This window comes from Stegostoma tigrinum, chromosome 36, assembly GCF_030684315.1.
Source record: "Stegostoma tigrinum isolate sSteTig4 chromosome 36, sSteTig4.hap1, whole genome shotgun sequence".
NCBI lineage: Eukaryota > Metazoa > Chordata > Chondrichthyes > Orectolobiformes > Stegostomatidae > Stegostoma > Stegostoma tigrinum.
In genome coordinates this window covers 25,408,924-25,431,850 of record NC_081389.1, presented here as the reverse complement: position 1 = coordinate 25,431,850, position 22,927 = coordinate 25,408,924, and the positions used below count along the sequence as shown (strand labels likewise).

General features: G+C 41.0%; 1 protein-coding gene across 1 annotated transcript in view; it reads right to left on the bottom strand.

The window, feature by feature from the left end:
* Positions 1 to 21,158, bottom strand: part of LOC125446916 (E3 ubiquitin-protein ligase ARIH1) — a 94,147-nt gene extending 72,989 nt beyond the window's left edge. Inside the window, exons 1-2 of the mRNA XM_048520922.2 lie at positions 20,734 to 21,158; positions 8,893 to 8,960 (exon numbers count right to left, since the gene is read on the bottom strand). Of these exons, the coding sequence (XP_048376879.1) occupies positions 8,893 to 8,960; positions 20,734 to 21,021 (356 nt within the window). The 5' untranslated portion in view covers positions 21,022 to 21,158. The remainder of the gene's footprint in view (positions 1 to 8,892; positions 8,961 to 20,733) is intronic.
* Positions 21,159 to 22,927: the final 1,769 nt, after the last annotated feature.

Below are 22,927 nucleotides of genomic sequence, written 5' to 3'. Positions count from 1 at the left end.
AGAAGGATATCCAGGCAAACTCTTGTGCTTGTATGCACTTAATGAGTAATGCTTTTCATTATAATTTCCTCTGTCTATTTTTAGACTAGGAACTGCTTGTGAAAATCTGTCACACTGCAATCACACACACATTGGTGAGGCATCACAACTTCACCACTAAAAAGAGATGGAATCAAGTTTACATTAACAATTCCCATTATAAACATGGAGTATAGGAATTTATAATGAAAACAAAAATATAAAGTATAAACTATACAATTTGGTAAAACAGTGCTACATGACTTCTGTTTAACCTGCTCCAATTATACCCTTCCTTAATTCTACTTAACATGCTGGCTAAAACTGAACATAAGCCTGCAGAACTCCAAAGAAGATTATAAAAGCAGTCAATGTAATTTCCTGTTTTTTTCTAACATTTGCTTTTTAACAATGCAAATCTGGCAAAGACAAAATTTCTAGTTGTTCCATGTATGTTGGGATTATCCATGGTCATGTTCATCGTTAGCAGCAATTCCACAGAGGTGGAAGGGGAGAACACACCTAGAAAGCTGTGACCTTGAAATGGACAGCAATTTGGAAAAAGACGACAATTTAGAAGACTCTTGCTGCAGTCTCAGTTATGCTAGTGTAAGGTAGTGGCAAGAAAATTAATTTCAAAAGTTTAATTGAGGTAAAGAGACAACGATTTTGCTAAGGCCATTCTGAATAATTCCTCCAAATTGTATATCATTAATATTTTTGACATCCGTAATTCCCATTCCCAATATACTAATTTCAATTTCAAATGCAATTGATCTAATTTTCTTACAGAAAAAAATGAGATCAATAAACTATGGACAATTTTGATGATTTATTTTTCTTCACCTATGTGTATCTGGGAAGGTACAGAAATGCATGATACATGGCTAGACAACTCATTGTCCATTACCATTAATGGCTCAGGAAACACAAAGTTCCCATTATAATGATCCACAGATTTCAAAGGTCGTGTCTCTGCACTTGCATTTGGGACTATTGAAGAGTAGGACAGAAAACTTGATAAGTCTTGATTTCTGAGACTTGAATAGTCCTATGATTCAAGTAATACTCTCAGTTATCTGACAGTTATCAAATGAATCTGATAGCATACAATACTGTCTTACAACTTGCCCTGAAAATTATCAGGGCTCTCCCCGTGTTTCCCATTTCCAAGAATAAGTAAAAAGATATCTAAAAATAATGTCCTGGGAAGATAGCTAATAAAATAATTTCCAAAAGGGGCAGCGGCGGTGGTCCAAACTTTACACAACAGATATCATCAGTAATGAAACTCTTCCTGATCTTCTATGTCCAAATAAACACAATGGAGAGTTAATCAGTGCACTGCAGATTGCCTCTTGAATGGATGTAGCTTACGGGCAGGTAAATAGGCAACACCATCAAACCACAATCAAAAGCAGCAATCTTGAAACACAGGATAAAAATCATAATTTAAGATTACTCATTGTGGCAGAATTAAACTATTCTATCCAGGCAAATTTCAGGTAAATAACAAGGATAAAAAAAACAACAGATATGGCTCAAGATCCCATACCACTATAATTCCACAGAATCAAAGAGATTGTTAACATCTTTCACATAGTAGGAAAATTGAATTGGCACCACTGAGGCAGATGGAACCATGACGGTTCAAGTCTATCAACCAAGACACTTCCATCTGCTACTGCGTAATCTCATTACAAAGTTTGACACTCGTAGCAAAGCCAAAGCTGCGCACCTAATAACTGCCACCCACTGCTAGTGCAAGTAGGAGGGGCACATCATAGTGGCGCTCATTTTGCAGAAGCTCTGTGGTTTGTTTTTGCTTGGTTTCCAGTTTACCAAGTCTAAAATTCATCTTGCCAATGTGGGATGGACAACTATTGTTTAATGCAGCCAAAGACCTCAATGGTATTCTGGTGATGTCCATTAAGTATTTAGAACATTGAACCTGGAACTCTGCAGCATAAAAACAGGCCCTTCGACCCATAATGTTGCATCGAACATGATGCCAAATTAAACAAATCCCTTCTGTCTGCCCTTAGCCCGTATCCCCCCCATCCTTGCATATTCATGTGCTTATGTAAAACACCTATTTCCCTTATTGTACCTGCCTCCACTACCACCCCTTGGCAGTGTGTTCCACACTCCTACCACTCTGGGTTTTAAAAAGAAAGCCTTCACATCTCCTTTGAATCCCCCCCCACTTTAAATGCATACCCCCTAGTATTAGGCATTTAACTCTGGGAAAAAGATAGTGAATGTCATCTCTATGCATTTCATAATTTTATAGACTTCTATCAAGTCTCCCCACAGCCTCTGCCAGTCCAGAAACAACAACCCGAGTTATTGCAGTCTCTGCTTATAGCACATATTTTAATCCAGGCAGCATCCTGATAAACCTCTTCCGCATCTTCTCCAAAGCTATTTCTAGATTGAGACATCAATGTCTGGACTAAAACCTCACCAATAAAGCTCCATGGTCAAGAACAAATTAAAGTCAGAGTCAAAGAGCCATACAGCATGGAAACAAACACTTCAGCCCGACTCACCCATGCCAACGACGTTTCCTAAACTGAACTCGTCCCACCTGCATGCATCTGGCCCATTTCCCTCTTAAACCTTTCTTATCCATGCACCTACCCAAATGTCTTTTAAATATTGTAATTGTACCCATGTCTACCATGTCCTCTGGCAGCTTGTTCCATTACCACCACCCTGCAAGAAAAAACTGCCCCTCAGGTCCCTGTTAAACTTTTTCCCTGTCACCGTAAACCAATGTGCTCTAGTTTGCACCTACCTCTACATCCCTCTGTGGTAAGAAAATTCCACAAATTCATTACCATCAAAAATATTCCTCCTCATCTTTGCCTTGAATGGGTGTCACCCCTACTTCAAGATGACGTCCCCGCACCCACCATTCCTAGACTCTCCCACAGAAAGAAGTAACCGCTGTCTTGAACCTGCTATACCCGACAAGAATCCTGTATGCTTTAACAAGGTCTCTCATTCCTCCAAACTCTTATCAGCAGACACCCAAGCTACTCAACCTATCCTGATTAAAAAAAAAGTTGCTTCAATTAATCACTTTTACCAGTCATTTACAAAGAAAATGAGACTTATTCCTCTGTAATAAGAGAGCCTACAGTGCAACAGCTGCTGGATACAGTAAATTAGGACATTGAAGCATCTGTTATCCCCTCTCTCTCCAACTTAGAAAATTGAGTGTACATCCTTCTGGCAATTCATCATTACTGCCAGTTAGTCCATGGAATTGCAGATTCCTAGCCACTCCCCACTCTTTTCTCCCAGAGCACACCAAAACCTTACAGGAAGGTACTGCTGCTTCTTACTAGTGGTGAAGACCATCCTGGTTAAACAAAAAGCACTCAGCGCTTAAAATCCCACTGTACACTCCGCATCTTTTACTGTAAAATCCAGTATATGCTCAACATTGCTGAAAAAGTAGTAGGACAGACATTCAAGACTTTTACAAACAAAAAACTAGTTAAATAAAATTGATGCAAAGGATAAAATAGGAGTGAACTGGCCAGAAGTAGAAAAACACAATATGTCCTACAGGAGGGTAAAAAGGAACAAAATAAAACTGAACTTTAGTCCTATATAGTCTGAGACAGAAGTAATAAAACAGAAAATTAGTCACTTCAAAGGCTTGAAGTAAACGGTGTGCCTGCTTTAACAGTACATATGAACATACAAATTAGGAGAAAGGGTAGGCCATTTAGTCTCTTAAGCCTGCTCCTCCAGTCAATAAGATCAAGGCCTCAACTCCACCTTCTTACCTATGTCTGAAATCCAATGATGTTGTCGTTTGTTAAGCATCTATTACTGCCTTTACCTTAGCTTCCATGGCTCTCTGGGAAAACAGTTCTACAGATTCATAATCCTCAGTGGAAATTCTTTTCGAAGTGTCTTAGAGACCCCTTATTTTTAGCCTATCTTCACTAGTACTCATCCCTCCCTCAAGGGAGAATGTCCTTTCAGCAGCCATCCAGTCAATTTCTCTCAGAATCTCGTGACTCAATGAGACCACATCACATTCTTCCAAATTCCAATGAATATCAATCTTAACTTCTTTTTAATACAATAATCGCCTCCTCTCAGAAATCAGTAACCCATTCTTGGAGTTGCTTCTAATGCAATTTTGTCCTTTCTTAAATAAAGGAGACCAAAACTCTAGACAGTACTCCACATGGCCTTCATAACACTGTAGACCTACAGCAAAACATCCCTACTTTTCTATTACATTCCTCTTGCAACAAAGTTGTTTTCCATTTGTTTTTCTAATCACTTGCTGTACCTGCATACTCACCCTTTTGCAATCACATACCAGAACAGTAAGATGCCCTCTGGATAAGTTCACAATTTTCTGTATTACATCCAATATGTCATGTTTTCACCATTCATCTACATCTCTTCTGAAGAGAGAGAAAAAAAAAAGAAAGCTACAAACTAATTTTCCTACCTATCTGTGGATCATCAACAAATTTAGCAACTATACCCACGACTCTTCAGTCAAGTCATTGGTACAAATTATAAATAGTAGAGGTTCTGGCATTGATCCATGATAAACCATTTGTTACATCTTACCAACACAAAAATAACCATTTGTGCCTACACTCGGATTCCTGTTAGTTAAATGATCTTTTATCCATGTTTATATAGTTTAATGCAGTATCTTGACAAATGTCCTCTGGACATGTAAATGCACAACATTTACAGGTTTCCCTTTATCCATATTGCTTATTACTTGAACAAAGAACTCAAATTAGTCAAAGTTTCACTTTCATAAGAAAACCTTGATACTACCTGACTATATTGCGACTTTTGAACTGCTCTGCTATCATCTGCTAAATAAAAGATTCATTCATTTGATATAGGGAAAATGTTAATTGCCCTGTAGTTTTCTGCTTTCTGCCCCTTTCATTGCTTGAATAGGGTAGTGAAACTCAATACTTTCCAAAATGTTCTCATGGTACCTTTCTAGAACCTAGGTAACTGGAAAACTCAAACGAATATACCTATTTCAGCAATCTCTTCTTTTAAGACCCCATGATAGAGTTCTTCACAACCTGGGAATTTGCCAGATTTTATTTCTAATCATTTTTCACTACGTCTTCCCTGGTGACTCTAATTGATTCAAGATCCTCCCTCCTATTCACCTCCTGGCTTACAACTATCTCTGAGATAATAGCTGTATCTTCTACAGGGAAGACAAAGTGTCTGCTCATTCATGTGTCAGTTTGTTCCACCGACTGCCCAGACTTTCTCTAAATGACCAACACTTCATTTCTTTCTTTTTAAATATCTGTTGCAAGAGTTGTGTTTTTTCTTTCCAGTTAGCTTTCTCTCGTACTCAATTTCTTCCGCGTTAAAAGTCATCCATTGCATTTTATATTCTATCAACTCTTCTGTCCTGCTATTAATCTTTGCAAAATTGTTCACCGTTTCTTTCAATTTGATACTTGAAGATGATAAACTGTACCAGAAATAGAATGAAGGCACAAAACAGTGAAATAAGTAATCAGTACTACTGAGACAAAAATACTGGAGAAATTAATGGGATTAATAGCTGACAAAACCCCTAGAATTGAAGGCCTACATTTCAGGGTTTTGAGAGAGATAACTGCAGATACAGTGGATACACAGATGACAATATGTTAGAACTCCTAGATTCTGGAATAGTTCCAGTATGTTGAAAGCTGGCAAGTGCTATCATGTTATTGAAAAAGGCAGGGAGATAGGGAAAAAAAGGGAACTAAAGCCCAAATAGTCTCACATGTGGGAACACACTGGAATTTATCATTAAGGAACTTGTAACAAATCACCTATAAAAACAGTATGATAAAAGCAGAGTTATCAGTGTTTTATGAAAAAAAATGAAGTTTCATAAACTTTTAAAATTAAAATTTTTGAAAATAATTAGCAGGGTACATGAAAGGGAGTCCATACAACCGAGTATGCCTAGATTTTCAAAGTGCATGTGGCAAAATGGCACATGAAAAGGTTGTTGCTCAAGGTAGGGGCAACATATTAACAGATACAGGATTGGTTTAAGGACAGGAAAAAAAACAAATAGGAATGAACTGGCCATTTTCAGGTTGGCAGGTGATTAGCAGAATGCCACAAGGATCAGCGTGAGGCCTCATCTATTTTAAGCCTACATTAATTATCTGGAAGCAGAGATCAAGGGTAGTGTTTCCACATTTTCTGATACTATAAAGTTAAAAAGCTTGGGGAAGCAAGTTTACAAAGGCTTATAGTTGGATGAACTGACTGGATGAGACAGTGGCAAATAAGGGTGGGGATTGTGAAGAGACTATCCACTTTGACATATCTGGTATATTGTGTACAGTTTGTACCCTAGAAAGGAGACACATGCCTTAGCCAGTACAATGACAATTCACAGATCGATTCCCATGAAGAAATATTGACCATCATGGAGTTTTATTTCTGGAGTTTAAAGGAATGAGAGGTGATTGCATTGAATCTAATATTTGCAATTCCGCCAGGCAGATGATACAGAAGCCTGAACACACATGATAAAAGGTTTGAGAACAGCTTCAGCTTTTCTTCAACTTTTATTAGACTGATGAATGGACCCTCTAACTTCAAATAATGTTGATCTTGCTTTGCACATCTCCAGCAGGGTATAATCTGCATGCCTCACTGTCTAAGCACCATGATGAGTTCCATGTCCTTGCTTGCTATGATCTGCCTGTACTGCTCACAAACATAGCTTCTCACTGTCCTTAGGTACACGTGACCAGAATACAAAATCAAAAAGATTGCTCAATCATAGAATATGCATCATCATAGCACAGAAACAGACCCTTTGACCCATGGCATCCAAGCCAAACATAATGCTATTCTAAACTAACTCCATCTGCCTGCATATAATCTATAAATTTCTCTTCTCTACCTGCTCACGTACCTTGTCTGAATTCCTCTAAAACATTGTGATTGTAACTGTTTCTACCATCTCCCAAGTTGCACATTCCAGTCATCTATAACTGAAAAAAACTTGTCCCCCTCACCTTAAAACTATACCCCTTTAGTATTTGACATTTTCACCCGGAGGAAGACATGCCAACTTTGCACAGTCTCCATGTCTCTTGTATACACTTTCATCCGGTCACCCCTCAACCTCCAATGTTCTCGCAAAAATAATCCCAAATTATCCAACCTCCCCCTTATAGCTAATTCATTCCAATCCAGGTAACAGATGAACCTCTTCTGCACCCTCTACAAAGCCTCCACATCCTTCCTTTAGTGCAATGACCAGAACTTGACAGTACTCCAAATGTGGCCTGACGAAAAAACGTTACATTTACACCATGTCTTTCCAATTTTTATACTCAATGTCCTGACTGATGAAGGCAAGCATGCCACATGCCTTCTTGACCATCTTATCCACTTGCATTGACAGTTTCAGGAAGCCTTGAGCTTGAACCCCAAGATGCCTATTTATCAATGCTAAAGGTCTTGCCATTTACCATATCCTTTCCTTGGCCTCCCAAAATACATCACCTCAATCAGATTAAACTCTAATTGCCATCTCTCCACTTAACTTTCTAGATAATCTATATTCTGCTGCAACCTTTGATATCCTTTCTGACTATCCAGAGTTCCACCAGTTTTTGGTGTCATCTGCAAACTTTTTAAACAGACCACCAACATTTTCATCCAAATCACTTATACACAATGCAAACAGAGGTCCTAGAACAGATGTCTGCGGAACAACACTAGTCACAGGCCTCCAGTCAGGAAAACACCTCTCTAACTGTCTGTCTTTTGTGGCCAAGCCAATTTTGTATCCAACTTGCCAAATCAGTATGGATTCCATACAATTTGACCTTCTGGAACAGTGTACCATGAGGGACCTTGCAGACAACACAACAGTTGTGGAACACTGCCTCACTCTCAATCATCTTCGTCATTTCCTCAAAAAACTCAATCAAGTTTGAGACAAGACCTTTGTTGCTTAGAGCCAAACTGACTATCCCTAATAAGTTTATTCTCCAATACTGCTCTTATTTTTCTAATGCTTCTTAGTGGAGTACTTAAAACAATTGAATTCAGTGTTCTCAAAGCCAGTTTCAGATAGTAGACCATCTGCTTTCTTGGGTTTTTGAATTAATAACAGAAATTCACTTTCTAATCTCTTAATCGACCCTGAACAAAGAGGTACCTCAGATGGTTATGACAATATTACACTGAATGTGACTGTTCTTTCAAACTTAGAAAGCAGAGGTCTTCATGGCAGATCCCTGGATTCACATTTCTAAAAATGTCTCCCTGATATTGACACCATGTTTGTAGAATAGCTCTATTAGGATTCGGCATTATAAACACATGAAATTCATCTAGGAACCAATTGCTGACCAAGCAAACTATAGAAGAGCTACTAAAAAATGTCACTTTGATAATGCTATCAAGTCATTCCACTGAAAATGTTACATTGTCAAGCACTACGATTTTAGCTTCACCCTGGCTATCAAGAATTTCTCTTTCAATGAGCATGACAGCATCACAGATTGCACCAATTCATGCAGGTGTCGGTTAACAGGGAACAGGCAGCTGCAGCCAGAAAGGATTTCCATGACTTTGCAGACTGGATCTGTGGCCATCAGGGTCTAATTTAATTCTTTTCTTGTAGAAATGCATTGTGTTTATTGTTTTCCTTTTAAATTTCTCAACCTAGCCATCAAGCAGATGATGTTTCTAGACATGAAGACACACTTATTTCCAGCATGTGAAATAACATTGACATAGCCCTCTTCAGCTCTGGAAGTGACTCCCATCCAGCATGCACAGGTCGATTACTTTCCCCATAATAGAAAAATAAATTACCTTTCCATTAGTTTCTCCTTATCCCAGTTGAAGTGGCTGAGAAGTATCCTTGTGATTGTGGCTGGATTCTGGGGGTACAAGGTAAAATCAAATTACACAATTTAATAACTTTATTATACTTCCTGAGATTGAGATCCTTAAACACATATAGAAGTTTGTGCTAAGTGTTCTCTGGGTTGTCTCCACACTAATGTTTCTATACGGGCAGACAACTGAGATATGAATTACATACAGAATTGTCATATCGGTGCTACAGCCCTACAGTATATTCTCTTTCAAGTACTATTTACTTCTGTGAGTCAAAGGATTCAACCCACTATTAGTAAACATATAATCTAGACCAACAATAGGACAAGGCTGTTCTGCACTTGCAGAGCAGTTGTCAAGTTACAGCCCATTCTGCCTGTTTAAATTGGTACATGCAACTGAAGATTGAATCGCACTGACAGAGACAGGAGATTCCCACCTGTGTCCCGGTCAACATGACTCACTCGATAACCACAATATAGTTCAGGCACAAAATGGCTGCTGTAAACAACAGTGCAATTTAATGAGATTTACTTTATATAAAGTGCTGAGCCATTTCAGAGACATGACAATGTTGAGTGCCTGCATTTCTTATTCCCAATGCTGTGATCAGGAACAAATTTGGAGCCGCTCTAATTGGGCTTTACCTGCCTACTTAGCAATGAGGTAACAATCTCACCCCACCTAGCACCATAAGTATAGGAATCCTTCAAACACAATCGTGCATTATAAAGGTAGCTAATATTATGAGTTTCAGATTGCTGTGTAATAAGACACTAGTGTCTTATATCAAGACCAAATGACATGGAATTTTTTAAAAACACAATGGTCTTCAGGAAATCTCCCAACAATCTGGTTATCGACGTATGTTATGAAAATCCACACAAAGTTTTTTCTTCAATATTATTTATTCAGTTAATGTCATTACTATATCTACTACCTCACAGAAACTTAGGAACATTGTGTGTGACTCTTGAATCATACAATCTGGAGTTGCCAAAGCTGAGTGTGCATCATTAAATAAAAATACCCTAACGAAGTAATTCTTAGCATATATAACATATGGCTAATATACAGTTCATGCGATTGTGGACAATGCCAGTATTTTTTGCCCTCACCTGCCCTCAAGAAGTGGTGATCCACCTTCAAGAAACATTGCAGTATCTGCTGGAGGCATCCCTATTGATGAGAGAATACCACGATTTTGTCTAAATGATAATGAAGCAATGATGATTACGTTTCAGGTCAGGTTGGTGTTGGTTGGGGTGGGGTAGAGATCTTGTAGGTGGAGGACTGCCCTATGCTTCTGGTGTCCAAGGGTTTCTAGGTGGTGGAGATCATCGGAGTCTAGCGAGTTTTGAGAAGATTTGTAGCTCAGGTTGAGGCTCTGGATGTGAGTTTGCTCGCTGAGCTGGAAGGTTCGTTTTCAGACGTTTCGTCACCATTCTAGGTAACATCATCAGTGAGCCTCCGACGAAGCGCTGATGTTATGTCCCGCTTTCTATTTATCAGGTTAGGTTTCCTTGGGTTGGTGATGTCATTTCCTGTTCTTTTTCTCAGGGGGTGGTAGATTGATTTGGAGCCAATGCGTTTGTGGATGGAGTTCCGGTTGGAAAGCCATGCTTCTAGGAATTCTCGTGCGTGTCTCTGTTTGGCTTGTCCTAGGATGGATGTGTTGTCCCAGTCAAAGTGGTGTCCTTCCTCATCTGTATGTAAGGATACGAGTGATAGTGGGTCATGTCGTTTTGTGGCTAGTTGATGTTCATGTATCCTGGTGGCTACATTGGACAAACTGGCAGAAAGCTAGTGTGTGTCACAGTTCTTGCAAGGTATTTTGTAGATGACGTTCGTTTTATTTGTTGTCTGTATAGGGTCTTTTTAAGTTCATTAGCTGCTGTTTTAGTGTGTTGGTGGGTTTGTGGGCTACCCTGATGCCAAGGGGTCCGAGTAGTCTGGCAGTCATTTCAGAAATGTCTTTGATGTAGGGGAGAGTGGTTATGGTTTCTGAGCCCGTTTTGTCTGTTTGTTTGGGTTTATTGCTGAGAAATCGGCGGACTGTGTTCATAGGGTACCCATTCTTTTTGAATACGCTGTATAGGTGATTTTCCTCTGCTCTGCGTAGCTCCTTTGTGCTGCAGTGTGTGGTGGCTCGTTGGAATAATGTTCTATGCAGCTTCGTTTGTGGGTGTTGGGATGGTTGCTCCTGTAGTTCAGTATTTGGTCCGTATGTGTTGTTTTTCTGTAGACGCTGGTTTGAAGTTCCCCACTGGCTGTTCGCTCCACTGTGACAATTAGGAATGGCAGTTTGCTGTTGTTTTGCTCCTCTTTTGTGAATGTTAAGCCAAAGGACACCTTTGTCATCACTAAACAAAACAAACTAGAGGAAACCTTCAAGACCATCAATAATACCCTCACTGGCATAACATTCACAAAAGAGGAGGAAAACAACAGCAAACTGCCATTCCTAGATGTCACAGTAGAGCGAACAGCCAGCGGGGAACTTCAAACCAGCGTCTACAGAAAAACAGCACATACGGACCAAATACTGAACTACAGGAGCAACCATCCCAACACCCACAAACGAAGCTGCATAGAACATTATTCCAACGAGCCACCACACACTGCAGCACAAAGGAGCTACGCAGAGCAGAGGAAAATCACCTATACAGCGTATTCAAAAAGAATGGGTACCCTATGAACACAGTCCGCCAATTTCTCAGCAACAAACCCAAACAAACAGACAAAACGGGCTCAGAAACCATAACCGCTCTCCCCTACATCAAAGACATTTCCGAAATGACTGCCAGACTACTCGGACCTCTTGGCATCAGGGTAGCCCACAAACCCACCAACACACTAAAACAACAGCTAATGAACTTAAAAAGACCCTATACAGACAACAAATAAAACGAACGTCATCTACAAAATACCTTGCAAGAACTGTGACACACACTAGCTTTCTGCCAGTTTGTCCAATGTAGCCACCAGGATACATGAACATCAACTAGCCACAAAACGACATGCCCCACTATCACTCGTATCCTTACATACAGATAAGGAAGGACACCACTTTGACTGGGACAACACATCCATCCTAGGACAAGCCAAACAGAGACATGCACGAGAATTCCTAGAAGCATGGCATTCCAACCGGAACTCCATCCACAAACACATTGACTTGGAGCCAATCTACCACCCCCTGAGAAAAAGAACAGGAAATGACATCACTAATGCAGGAAATGACATCATCAACCCAAGGAAACGAAACCTAAACAGATAAACAGAAAGCGGGACATAACACCAGCGCTTCGTCGGAGGCTCACTGATGATGTTACCTACAATGGTGACAAAACGTCTGAAAACTAACCTTCCAGCTCAGTGAGCAAACTCACATCCATCATCAGAGTCTGAAAAGCCTTGGGGAGTTGTTGGAGTGCACCTTGTAGGTGGTACAAACTACTGCTATTGTCCTGGACTGTCTTGAGCTTTTGGAATGTTTTCACAGCTCCATTCATCAAGGACGTTCCATCAGACCCCTGATTTGTTCCTTAGAGACGGTGGAAAAGTTTTGGAACATTACCTGGTCCAGTGCTGTGGTTAGAATACTAATGCAGCCAGTCGAACCGAATTCCATTCTGGTGATGAGAAGACATGCTGTTTGTTCACGCTGCACATTTTGGATGACATTATGAAGGTAGTAGCAAGAACAAATAACAAGCCATACTGCAAAGGAACAGACCCCTCAGCCCACCAAGCCTGCTCTTACACAACAGCCTTCTAAATTTAGAAGGCTTCTGCATCTTCTCAGTCCTTATTTCTCTACTCCCTGCTTATTCAAAAATTTCCAAGTGAAGAAATGAAATGCCTCACATGCAGCATGCGCAAGAGAGAACTTGGGGCAAGGTTGGGATACAGTTTACATTATGTTTAAAAATAAAAAAAGAGTCGTCCAACGAAAACAGGTCCAATTATAGAGTCATACAGCACAGAAACAGACCCTTTAGACCAATTTGTCCATGTTGACCAGACATCCCAATCTGACATAGTCCCATTTGCCAACATTGAGCTCATATCCCTCTAAACCCTTCTTATTCCCATACCTAGCCTGATGCCTTTTAAAAGTCATCAGCACCATGACTTCTTCTGGCAGCTTGTTCTATACATGCACCACCCTGTGGGAAACTGTTACCTCTCAGGCGCTTTTTAAATCTTTCCTACCTCACCTTAAACCATTACCCTGTAGTTTTCGACACCACTATTCATACCCCTCATTATTCTATAATGATCTTATAAGATCACCCCTGTGCCTCCAACGCTTCAAGCAAAAAAAAAGTCCCACCCTATTCAGCCCCTTTCAATCCTTGTCAATCTCTCCTGCACTTTTTCAAGTTTAACAACATCTTTCCCATAGAAAGGCAACCGGAATTGTACGCAATATTCTAAAAGTTGCCTCACCAATGTACTGTAAAATCCCAACTTCTATACTGAATGTCCTGATCAACGAAGGCAAGCATGGCAGATGCCTTCTTCACCACCTTGTCTACTTGCAGCTCCACTTTAATGGAACATGAATGCACCTGCACCACTAGGTCTCTGTTTGGCAACACTCCCCAGGGCCCTACCATTAACAGTATAAATCCTGGCATGGTTTGCCCTACCAAAATGTGATAGCTCACTATTATCTAAATTAAACTCCCCCTGCCATTATGTGGCACACCACTGGTCACAGGTCTCCAATCCAAAAAGCGAACTTTTTCCACCACTCTGTCTCCTACCTTCAAGCCAATTTTGTATCCATTTAGCTAGTTCCTCCTGCGACTGACATGATCCAATCTTACTAATGAATCGACCATGCCGAACCCTGTTGAGCACTTTGCTGAAGTCTATATAGACAACAGCGACTGCCTTCACCTGTTTTCTTCTTCATCACCTCTTTTTCCCTTTGTATTACCAGGCATGCTTTGAAATGCTTAATTGAGAAAGGGTGTACTGGCACTGGAGGGGCTGCAGAGAAAGATCACTAGGTTGATTCCGAAGTAGAGGGGGTCGACTTATGAGGAGACACTGAGTAGATTGGGATTATATTCATTGGAATTCAGAAGATTGAGGGGGGAATCTTATAGAGACATAAAATTATGAAGGGAATAGAGAAGATAGAAGTAGAGAGGATGTTCCCACCGGCAGGTGAAGCTAGGACAAGAGGGCATAGCCTCAAGATTACAGGGAGCAGATTTAGGACTGAATGGAGAAGGAACTTCTTCACCTAGAGCATTGTTAATCTATGGAATTCCTTGCCCAGTGAAGTAGTTGATGCTACTCCAGTAAATGTTTTTGAAGCTAAGGTATATTTTTTTCGAACAATAAAGGAATGAAGGGATACAGTCAGAGCCCGGGTAAGTGGATCCGAGTCCACGAAAAGATCACGGATGATCTTATTGAATGGCGGAGCAGGCTCGAAGGGTCGGGCAACCTACTCCTGCTCCTAGTTCTTATGCTTTGTGTATTACAATGTAGCTGCACTTCACAAGTACTTCACTGCTTGTAACACACTTTGGGATATGCCAAGGTCATAAACACTCTATAGAAATAGAAGTGCCTTTCTTTGCAACCAACTTAATCAATGTCTGTGAAACAATGAACCAGCTTAACGAACCAACCAATTACAACAACTTAATCTTCTGACCCTGTAACGAATAGGGATGTAGGCGTGGGAGGTTATAGCACAAGAACCTTGAAAATGTCCTCATTTAGTGAGAAACAAATGACCATGAATAGAGAAATAAATGAAGAAAGCTTTCCCATAATCTTTTAATCATGAGGCTTTCAGTTAAAATGGCTGATTAAGCTGAATGCATTTTTTGTGAAGGTGTTCAGAATGTGCCACTTTTGTTTTTCACCAAGAAACAAGAAAGTGGCCCACTCTTCTCCAAACAGTGTTATTGAATTTTCCAGTTATCTCAAGAGCTCGGGAGGTACTTCCATTTGATACCTGAAAGATGGCACTTCCATCAGGGTCACCCAAGGTTATCTGTTCAAGTTCAGTAGTAGGATATGATTCAAAGGCAAGTGTGTTACCACTGAGTCAAGTGCCTGATATCTGATACAGAAACCAAAGCACACCAGTAAGCAGGTCACAAAGAAAAAATAATTTAGCATTTCAAAGCTGCTGGAAAATTCTCTAGGCACCCTCATGAGCTACAAAGCTTGGCTTATGTGGCAAGAAAACTCATGCAATGATGCAGATAAGCACCATCACCACCCTTTACTGCAGAGCAACCCCTATCCTACAATTAAATTTGGTCTTTGCAACTGCATTCTGCCTGAAAGTTTAGAAGTGAACTCAAGCACAAATGTTTTCTAACCCAGATAATATACATCACACAGGGAATAAATGAGTAGGTGGGAATCAAAAACATCACACCAGGAGGTTTAGAATATCTTGTAAGCTTTCACTACAAACCTGTAAGTAATTCCTAACAGAGGCTTTTCCTCTACTGTAGTGTGGTCCAATTCACCAGACAAGATAGAACATTAGAGTAACTGAGATAATGAAATGTGAGGCTGGATGAACACAGCAGGCCCAGCAGCATCTCAGGAGCACAAAAGCTGACGTTTCGGGCCTAGACCCTTCTAGCTTTTGTGCTCCCGAGATGCTGCTGGGCCTGCTGTGTTCATCCAGCCTCACATTTCATTATCTTGGATTCTCCAGCATCTGCAGTTCCCATTGTCACATTAGAGTAACTGATGTTTTCTAATGTGGAGTAGCATATGCATTCATAGACATATAACCAATCTTCAATTCAAATGTCCTGGCCTTTCCTGCATCTTTCTCTAATTATCCTTTTCAGTCGGCACCTCACCGGGCACAGCTGAAGTTTGGAAGGATAGAACGTGTACTTGATATCTACAGTTCGCCAGTGTAGGAAGAATCTCCATAGAGTACATAATGCAAAGTGAAGGGTCTAGGCCCGAAACGTCAGCTTTTGTGCTCCTGAGATGCTGCTTGGCCTGCTGTGTTCATCCAGCCTCACATTTTATTATCTTGGAATCTCCAGCATCTGCAGTTCCCATTATCTCTGATACTTTTTACAGCATAGTGTTTATGAATAGCAAGTGAAAAAGTGGTTTCTGAAGCCAGCAACTGTGGTTCTACTATATTCTTGTACATATATCCAATCTAGTCCCTGATGCACTAACTGCACCAGCAAATAAACAATTAAAAATCTGTTTAAACAGTGTACTTTGGCTAAATGAGATGAAAGCAAAGAGCAACATGTTACTCTATAGATTTAAATGTACACTTAAACAGGCACTTTCCACAATTTTAATGATTGTTTGATAGCAGTGGCAAAAATGTTGAACTCAATAAACCTTAAACATATTGTAGGAAGCTTGGCTGCTGCGAATAGTGGCTATTAACATGATTCAGATGCAAGCAGCCCCACCCGGCACACATTTCAGACCGTTGGGCAGAACAAGTTGCTGCCACTATGGCTACCCCTGGCACAGGGCAAGACAGGGAACTGTGAACAGTCAAGGATTGGGCCACAGCCAGCAATCTGGCTACACATGCACCATAGTTACAAGATGAAAAGTCATGATGGACAGGCTTAGCATCATCTCACCCAAACAAAGGAAAAATCATCCGTTCTGATCCCGGTCAGCACAACATTCAGCCTGGACAGAACGCAGCCATTCACCCTGCACAGAACCTATGTCGTACCTCCAATGTTGTTTAAGGTTGATCCCAATGTGCTCCAGCCAGAAAGGTTTATTTTGACTAACTGCTGATTTTGAAATGGAAAATCCAAGATTCCATCCCTCTAAAGTTCTGCATGACAAGTGAGAAGACTAAGCTTGAGCTTGTTATAGAAGGAGACTCAATCCTTTACAAAAGGGCACAAATTACTCAAGGAAATAAATACGTATGAAGCATTCAAATTCATAATGTTTAACTCCCTTATTCAAAATGCTCCTCAACCAATAGCCTAAAACCTAATGCTTTATATCAAAATCCTCCTTATGAATAAAAATCAAGTTTACAATTACAGAATCTGAAGATTAAAAGAGAATTCTCAACAGGCCGTGTGCAAACTCTGGTCCATCAAGCCAAGCTATTGCTGGCTGTGGCCTATAATATGGGGATGCCCAGCCACATGTGCACTAAAAGGAGTGGGTTAAATGAATTGGAAGTTTTTAAAGAGGGACTTGGGCCAAGTGCTGGCAAACAGGGCTGGATCAGATCAGGATATGGACAAGTTGTATCAAATGGTCTGATTCCCTGCTGAATGACTATGTGACTATGACAATGAGAAAGTACTGCCTTTTTCTAAAAGGAACAGTTCTCTAAACTCAGAGTTCCCAAAGAGTCACCAGGTTAGACTCAGGGGTCACAAACTCCAAAGCAATAATGGCTTTCTGAGAGCTCTGACTAAGTTCTAACAATCCCTGCCTTTAGTAAGCCCTGTGCTGCAACATTCAGTAAAAACAGAGGTGGTGTGGGGGTGAGAGGTGCAATAATTTTCAAGTTTCAAAATGGGATCACGATGGGAAGCACTGCTCTGAACTTTCCAGAGCCTGACAAATATTTAGAAATAAAGAACTTGATGAGTCAATTTTAATCCACAAGTTACCTGCCCCAGAAAACTTCTCAAAAATGCCATTACTTGATACAATAGCCACAGGTTGAGGCAGAATTAAGCCATAAGCGACTGAAATTAGATGAAAGCCATTCAGAAAGATCCCTTCGCCTACTAGTCATGTAAATCAATTTATAAATTTATCACAGTTAAATTGGCTAGTGCATAAAGTATCAGATCCAAAGAAAATTCCAGCTTTCTGGAAAAGCAGAGGCCAGTCAGAAATTTGATACTTTGACAGATTGCAGAGTAATGTAATCAGCTAAAGTTTCAATGCTTGATCAATGAAAAGTATTTCCACACAAATAATATGGCTCTTCTCCTTCCATGGCTAAATACTCCCTCTGCTGATGTTAAAGGGGTAAGAATGGCCAGTTGGATCCTGTATCGACATACAACCGATCCATGTGAAACTAACAAGTGCTGGCATTTCATAAATGAGAAGTAATTTGAAGTAAATTGGAAAATGAGAAATCAACCCACACTGAAGTGGAGACTGTGCACAAAATCCAGGGGTAGTCATTTATGCCTCGGCTCAAAATTGCAATTACATTTTTAAAGGATTTAAGGAATTTTATCACCCTAGAGGTTACTGGATTTACTTTGAATGGTATGGTATTGTCAACCAAAATTCTCACCGCTTCATTCCCCAGCCTCAACCATGTGCTGGGATCTTGCCTAAAGAAAGCAGCAAAATATAATTTTCCAATAGAACCCTGAATCTTTGATACTTCAAATATCACGTTCCAGTAACAACTAGATATTAGGTGAAAATACTTTGTGTATTCACTGGATTTCCAAAGGTTGTCATGGTCAGCACTGATAAAATCACAAACTTTTTAACAGCTGATTGAACAGTAAGCCCAATGTCCATGGGTCTCAGGTAAGAATTGGTTACGGCTCAACTTTTACATCTCAGTGAATAACACACCCACACTGGTTAATTTCAAAACCCTAAGCAGCTGGTTCTTCAAGACAGATCACTGGGCCAGAATATCTAATGCTGTCACTGTACACATTTAGCAAATCGATGTTTCACATTACCAAAACCTAATGATGACCTCAAACACAGATCTTCTAATAGAACAGTGAAACATAAGGTAATAATGTAATAAACATGGTAAATCCTTGAGTGTCGATAACCTTTCAATGCTGGCATTTAATCCAGATTCTGCTGCCGAACACAAATGAGTAACAACTAAAATGTGAAGTCTGTCCAGAATGAATGGTCTGATTATTGAAATCTGACTAGTTTTTATTAGGTCACCTGAATCTTTAAAGAAGAGGAATGTAGTACCTTACTCTGCTTTGCCTTGGAGAGTGCTGAGCTTCCTTTCTGTTGCTGGAATTGATTCACCTAGGCAAGTGAAAAGTATCCCATTTGTGCCTTGTACAAGGTTTACAGGCTTTGAGAAGGCAGGGGACTAAGCACTTAGTACAGAATATCCAGTCTCTAACCTGTTCACTTAGACTCAATATTTATGTGCTGCTTCAGCTAAGTCTTTTGTTGTTAATTCAAATGCCCCAAGATTCAAACATAGCTGCTATTACTAGCGTTTCACATACAGACAGATACTATAACTTTGCAGGAAATATATTTCCATCTTCTCTAAATACGTTGTGATGTGGATTTCCAGTGTTAAGAATCACAATGAGATCTTCATGAGGTCCAATCACTTTTCAAAAAAAACACCTGGATTCAAGAAACAGCAGCTTTTAATATACAGGACTAACTTCAGCCCTCTACCTATTAATTCCTACTATTACCCACTTTGATTTTCTCTCCCAGATTCTATTTTACTATGATGAACACAGGATTTTTTTTTGTTTTAAAGACAAAAATTGGTAGATTCCATAGAATATCCAAAGCTGGCCTAAATGAAACAGTAGAGACCAGGATTTTTCTCCACTTTACAAAATGTAAGCATCTTTTTAGACTGAGTATTTTACCAACTTCTAGACAATGATCGATTCAATGTGGGTGGAAGTCTATTGGAATGAACAATATTAAATAATAAAACCAAAAAATGCTGGATATAATTAATGCATCAGGGAGTATATGTGGAGAAAAAGTTAATGTTTCAGCTTGACAACCATTTATCAGATCCAGAATCCAAAATCATTGAGGCCTGAGGTTAGAGTAAACAGGTTTAAAATGCATCAAATAAAACCAGTTCAAAAGTGTGAAAATTAACAAACTTCACGTATTGCAGCAACTTTGCAAAAATAAAAATGTGCATTATTACCGTTATTTTGGGTAGTGTCTTATTTGAACCTCTTCCTAAATTTTACAGGCCAAATCCCATGTAAAAATGCCACCTTCCAGCTGAATATTTCATACTCTAATCCAATTCTAAATATTATACAGTAAGATCTATATGTTGGCTCGTGACAAGATTACATCTTTGCCAAGAGTTACATGTGACATTTAGAAATAACAAAAAACACACCCGTGTTTACTCGCACATTTTGATTTTCTTTTGTTGTGATGTCTGAATGAAAATGGCAATGATAACACCACCTCAAAAGGCAAACTGTTAGCATGACAAGATTACTGAGTAAGTAGGAGCCAACTTGGTTATTACTAGTTACTCAAGATAAATGATCCAAATATGAATTTTGATCTATACAGCAGAAATCAATGGGTAAAAATCCTTAATACCCTGGTGATAAATTCAAAACTACACTGTTCAGAGAATTTTCCCAACCAGAAATATTCAGCTTTAAAAAGGCAACTGATTCTGTCCAAAACACATTAAATAACGAATCACTCGTGAAGATTGTACCATATGTCCTCAATATCATAATGAACACACAGAAACTTATGGCAATATAGTAGACAAAAGGCGAGATTACAAACACAACAGGCCAGGAAAAGAAAACTGGTGCCCTGCTGGCACATGTTCACCCATCCAGTGCAACCTGGAATCCTGCTTAAAACTAGTCAGTCACACAGGTGGTGGTGGTAGGAGGAAGGGGGAGAGAAAAGAAAAAAAGAAAGACAATCACTTATTCACTTCCCTCGTTCTCACTTTGGTTTCATCTCCTTCCTCATTTTGCAGCTTACACCAACAGGGCCCTCACCACCCAGCAGGGGGGCTCTCCCGCCTCTAGGGCCTGCTTGTTCGGGCTTTCGGCGACTTTTCCTGCGGTAGGCCGGCCAGCACTGCCTTACCTCGATGACCTCGTTGACCTCGCGGATACACTCCACCATGTGCTGGACGATCTGCTCGGCGCTCAGCACCTCGTAGCGGTAATCCTCTTCCTCCTGCTCGGCGCCGAGGCCGCCCAGCCCGCCTAGGCCTCCAAGGCCGCCGCCTCCACCGCCGACCCCGTCGCCGTCCTGGCCGGGCTCCAGGCCAGGCTCCTGCATCTCCACCTCACCGATCTCGAAGTTATCCTCGGGCTCGCTCTCCTCGCTGTACTCATCCTCGTCGTACATGTAGCCCTCGTCCGAGTCCATGTTATTGTGGGTGCGGGCTGGGCTGATGTGACTGTTTGTGGGGGTGTCCCTGCCTCAGGCTGGGCTTGGCTCGCCTCAAGCTCAGGCTGGGCTCGGCTCCACTCTCCCCCCGCCCCCCCCCCCCCGGGCAGCGTTACCGCAACAAAGGGACTGGGCCGCGCTCTCTCTCCCGGCGGCACCCGCGCCGCAACCTGCACCCACCCGCCCTCCTACCGGCCGGCAGGGCCCTTCAGCGTCATTTCCGCCCCGCAACCGAGCCTCTTCCGCTGCACCACTGCTGCCCCTCTGTGATGTCACCCGTTCGCGAACTTCGCGCCGACGTCCCTATCACGGTCAACTCAGGGACCAGCCGCCCTACCTCCCGCTCCAAGCGGAGCAGATGCCCGTAAGACCCCATCCTAACCCCGCCTTTCCTTTAAGCCCCACCCTCTTCTTGGACGTCCCCGCCAAAATCCTGGCCGCTCCAGCGGGCGCGCGCAATCGCTGTCCCCACCACCCACCGTCCGGAGCGCGCGCTGTCGCTCCCTCCTTCTCCCCGCCCACCGCTGGGTGCGCGCTTGCAGAGTCCGTTGTTTCTGTTGTTCGCTCCGGAATTCAAGGCGTTAGCATCGCTCTACCTGAGGAGGTATATCCCGTCTACAAAAAAAATCAGGGTCAAAATAACCCGAACAACTGCTTCAAATCCACTGTCTCTCTTCAACACTGTGATGGAAAGCGCCGTTTTATAAAGCTATGAAGCAGCATTTTGCACAGCATTAACCTACCTGCCGATATGTACTTTGGGTGTCTGCTGGTGCACTCCTAGTCTGGTAGCGTATTTAAAATTTTCGTTCTTTTCAAAACCTTTCTTGGTATCATCCCTCATTTTGTCTAATTTCTCCAGCTTCATCCCCCAAGGTCCCTCGGCACCTCCGATTATGGTCTCTTGAGCATCCTCAATTGTTATCACAGGCACAAGAATAGGCCATTCACCCTGCCATATTATAAATAATAGCTGATCATCTACCTCAATGTTACTTCATCCACACTTTCCAAATCAAATCCTTTCATGTAATTAATGTTTGGAGATCTATGGATTTACCTCTTCAACACGGTGGGGAATTGCTGTACCACAGCCCTTAGAGTTAGAGAATCACTTCATTAGTGGCAGAGATAATAGGAACTGTAGATGCTGGAGAATCTGAGATAACAAGGTCTGGAGCTGGATGAACACAGCAGAAGGGCCTAGGCCCGAAACATCAGCTTTCCAGCTCCTCTGATGGGGCTTGGCCTGCAGTGTTCATCCAGCTCTACACCTTGTTATCTCTATTGGTGGCCACGTCTTCCCCTAACAGGGCCAAAACTTAGGAGTTCACTTTCCGAACCCCTCTGCCTCTCTACTTCCCTCCCCTCCCTTAAAATGCACCTTAAAATCTACTTCTTCAATTAATCTTCAATTAATCAAAATGCATAGATATGGGCAATGAAGAAAGAAAAAAGAACTAGAACCAGCATGGCAAAGGATACTGAGAAAGGAAGTGATATAACAGTAATAGAATTTTATAACACAGAAATAGCCTTTTGTGCAACATATTTGTTCTAGCTTTCAAAACAAGTTATATATGTTTTGCTTGTTCATTCACCCACCTTTTCTTCAACACCTTTGGAAATTTTATAGCATTACTAACCAACTTTCTTTTTTACTGTAGATACTGCTTGTAGAAAAATAAAAGTATGGCTCTATAGGTCAACCGTAGACTGATTTATAAAATTATCACCTTTGGGGTAGTGCACTGGAAATCGAACCCTGAGATTTCCCGAGTCATCACAAAAGTTAAAACTTGTATCAAAGTATGCAAATTTCTCAAGTTACCTGTCAGATAGCCCCAGGATAACAGAAAACACAGTCCAGGTTTCTGTACTTAAC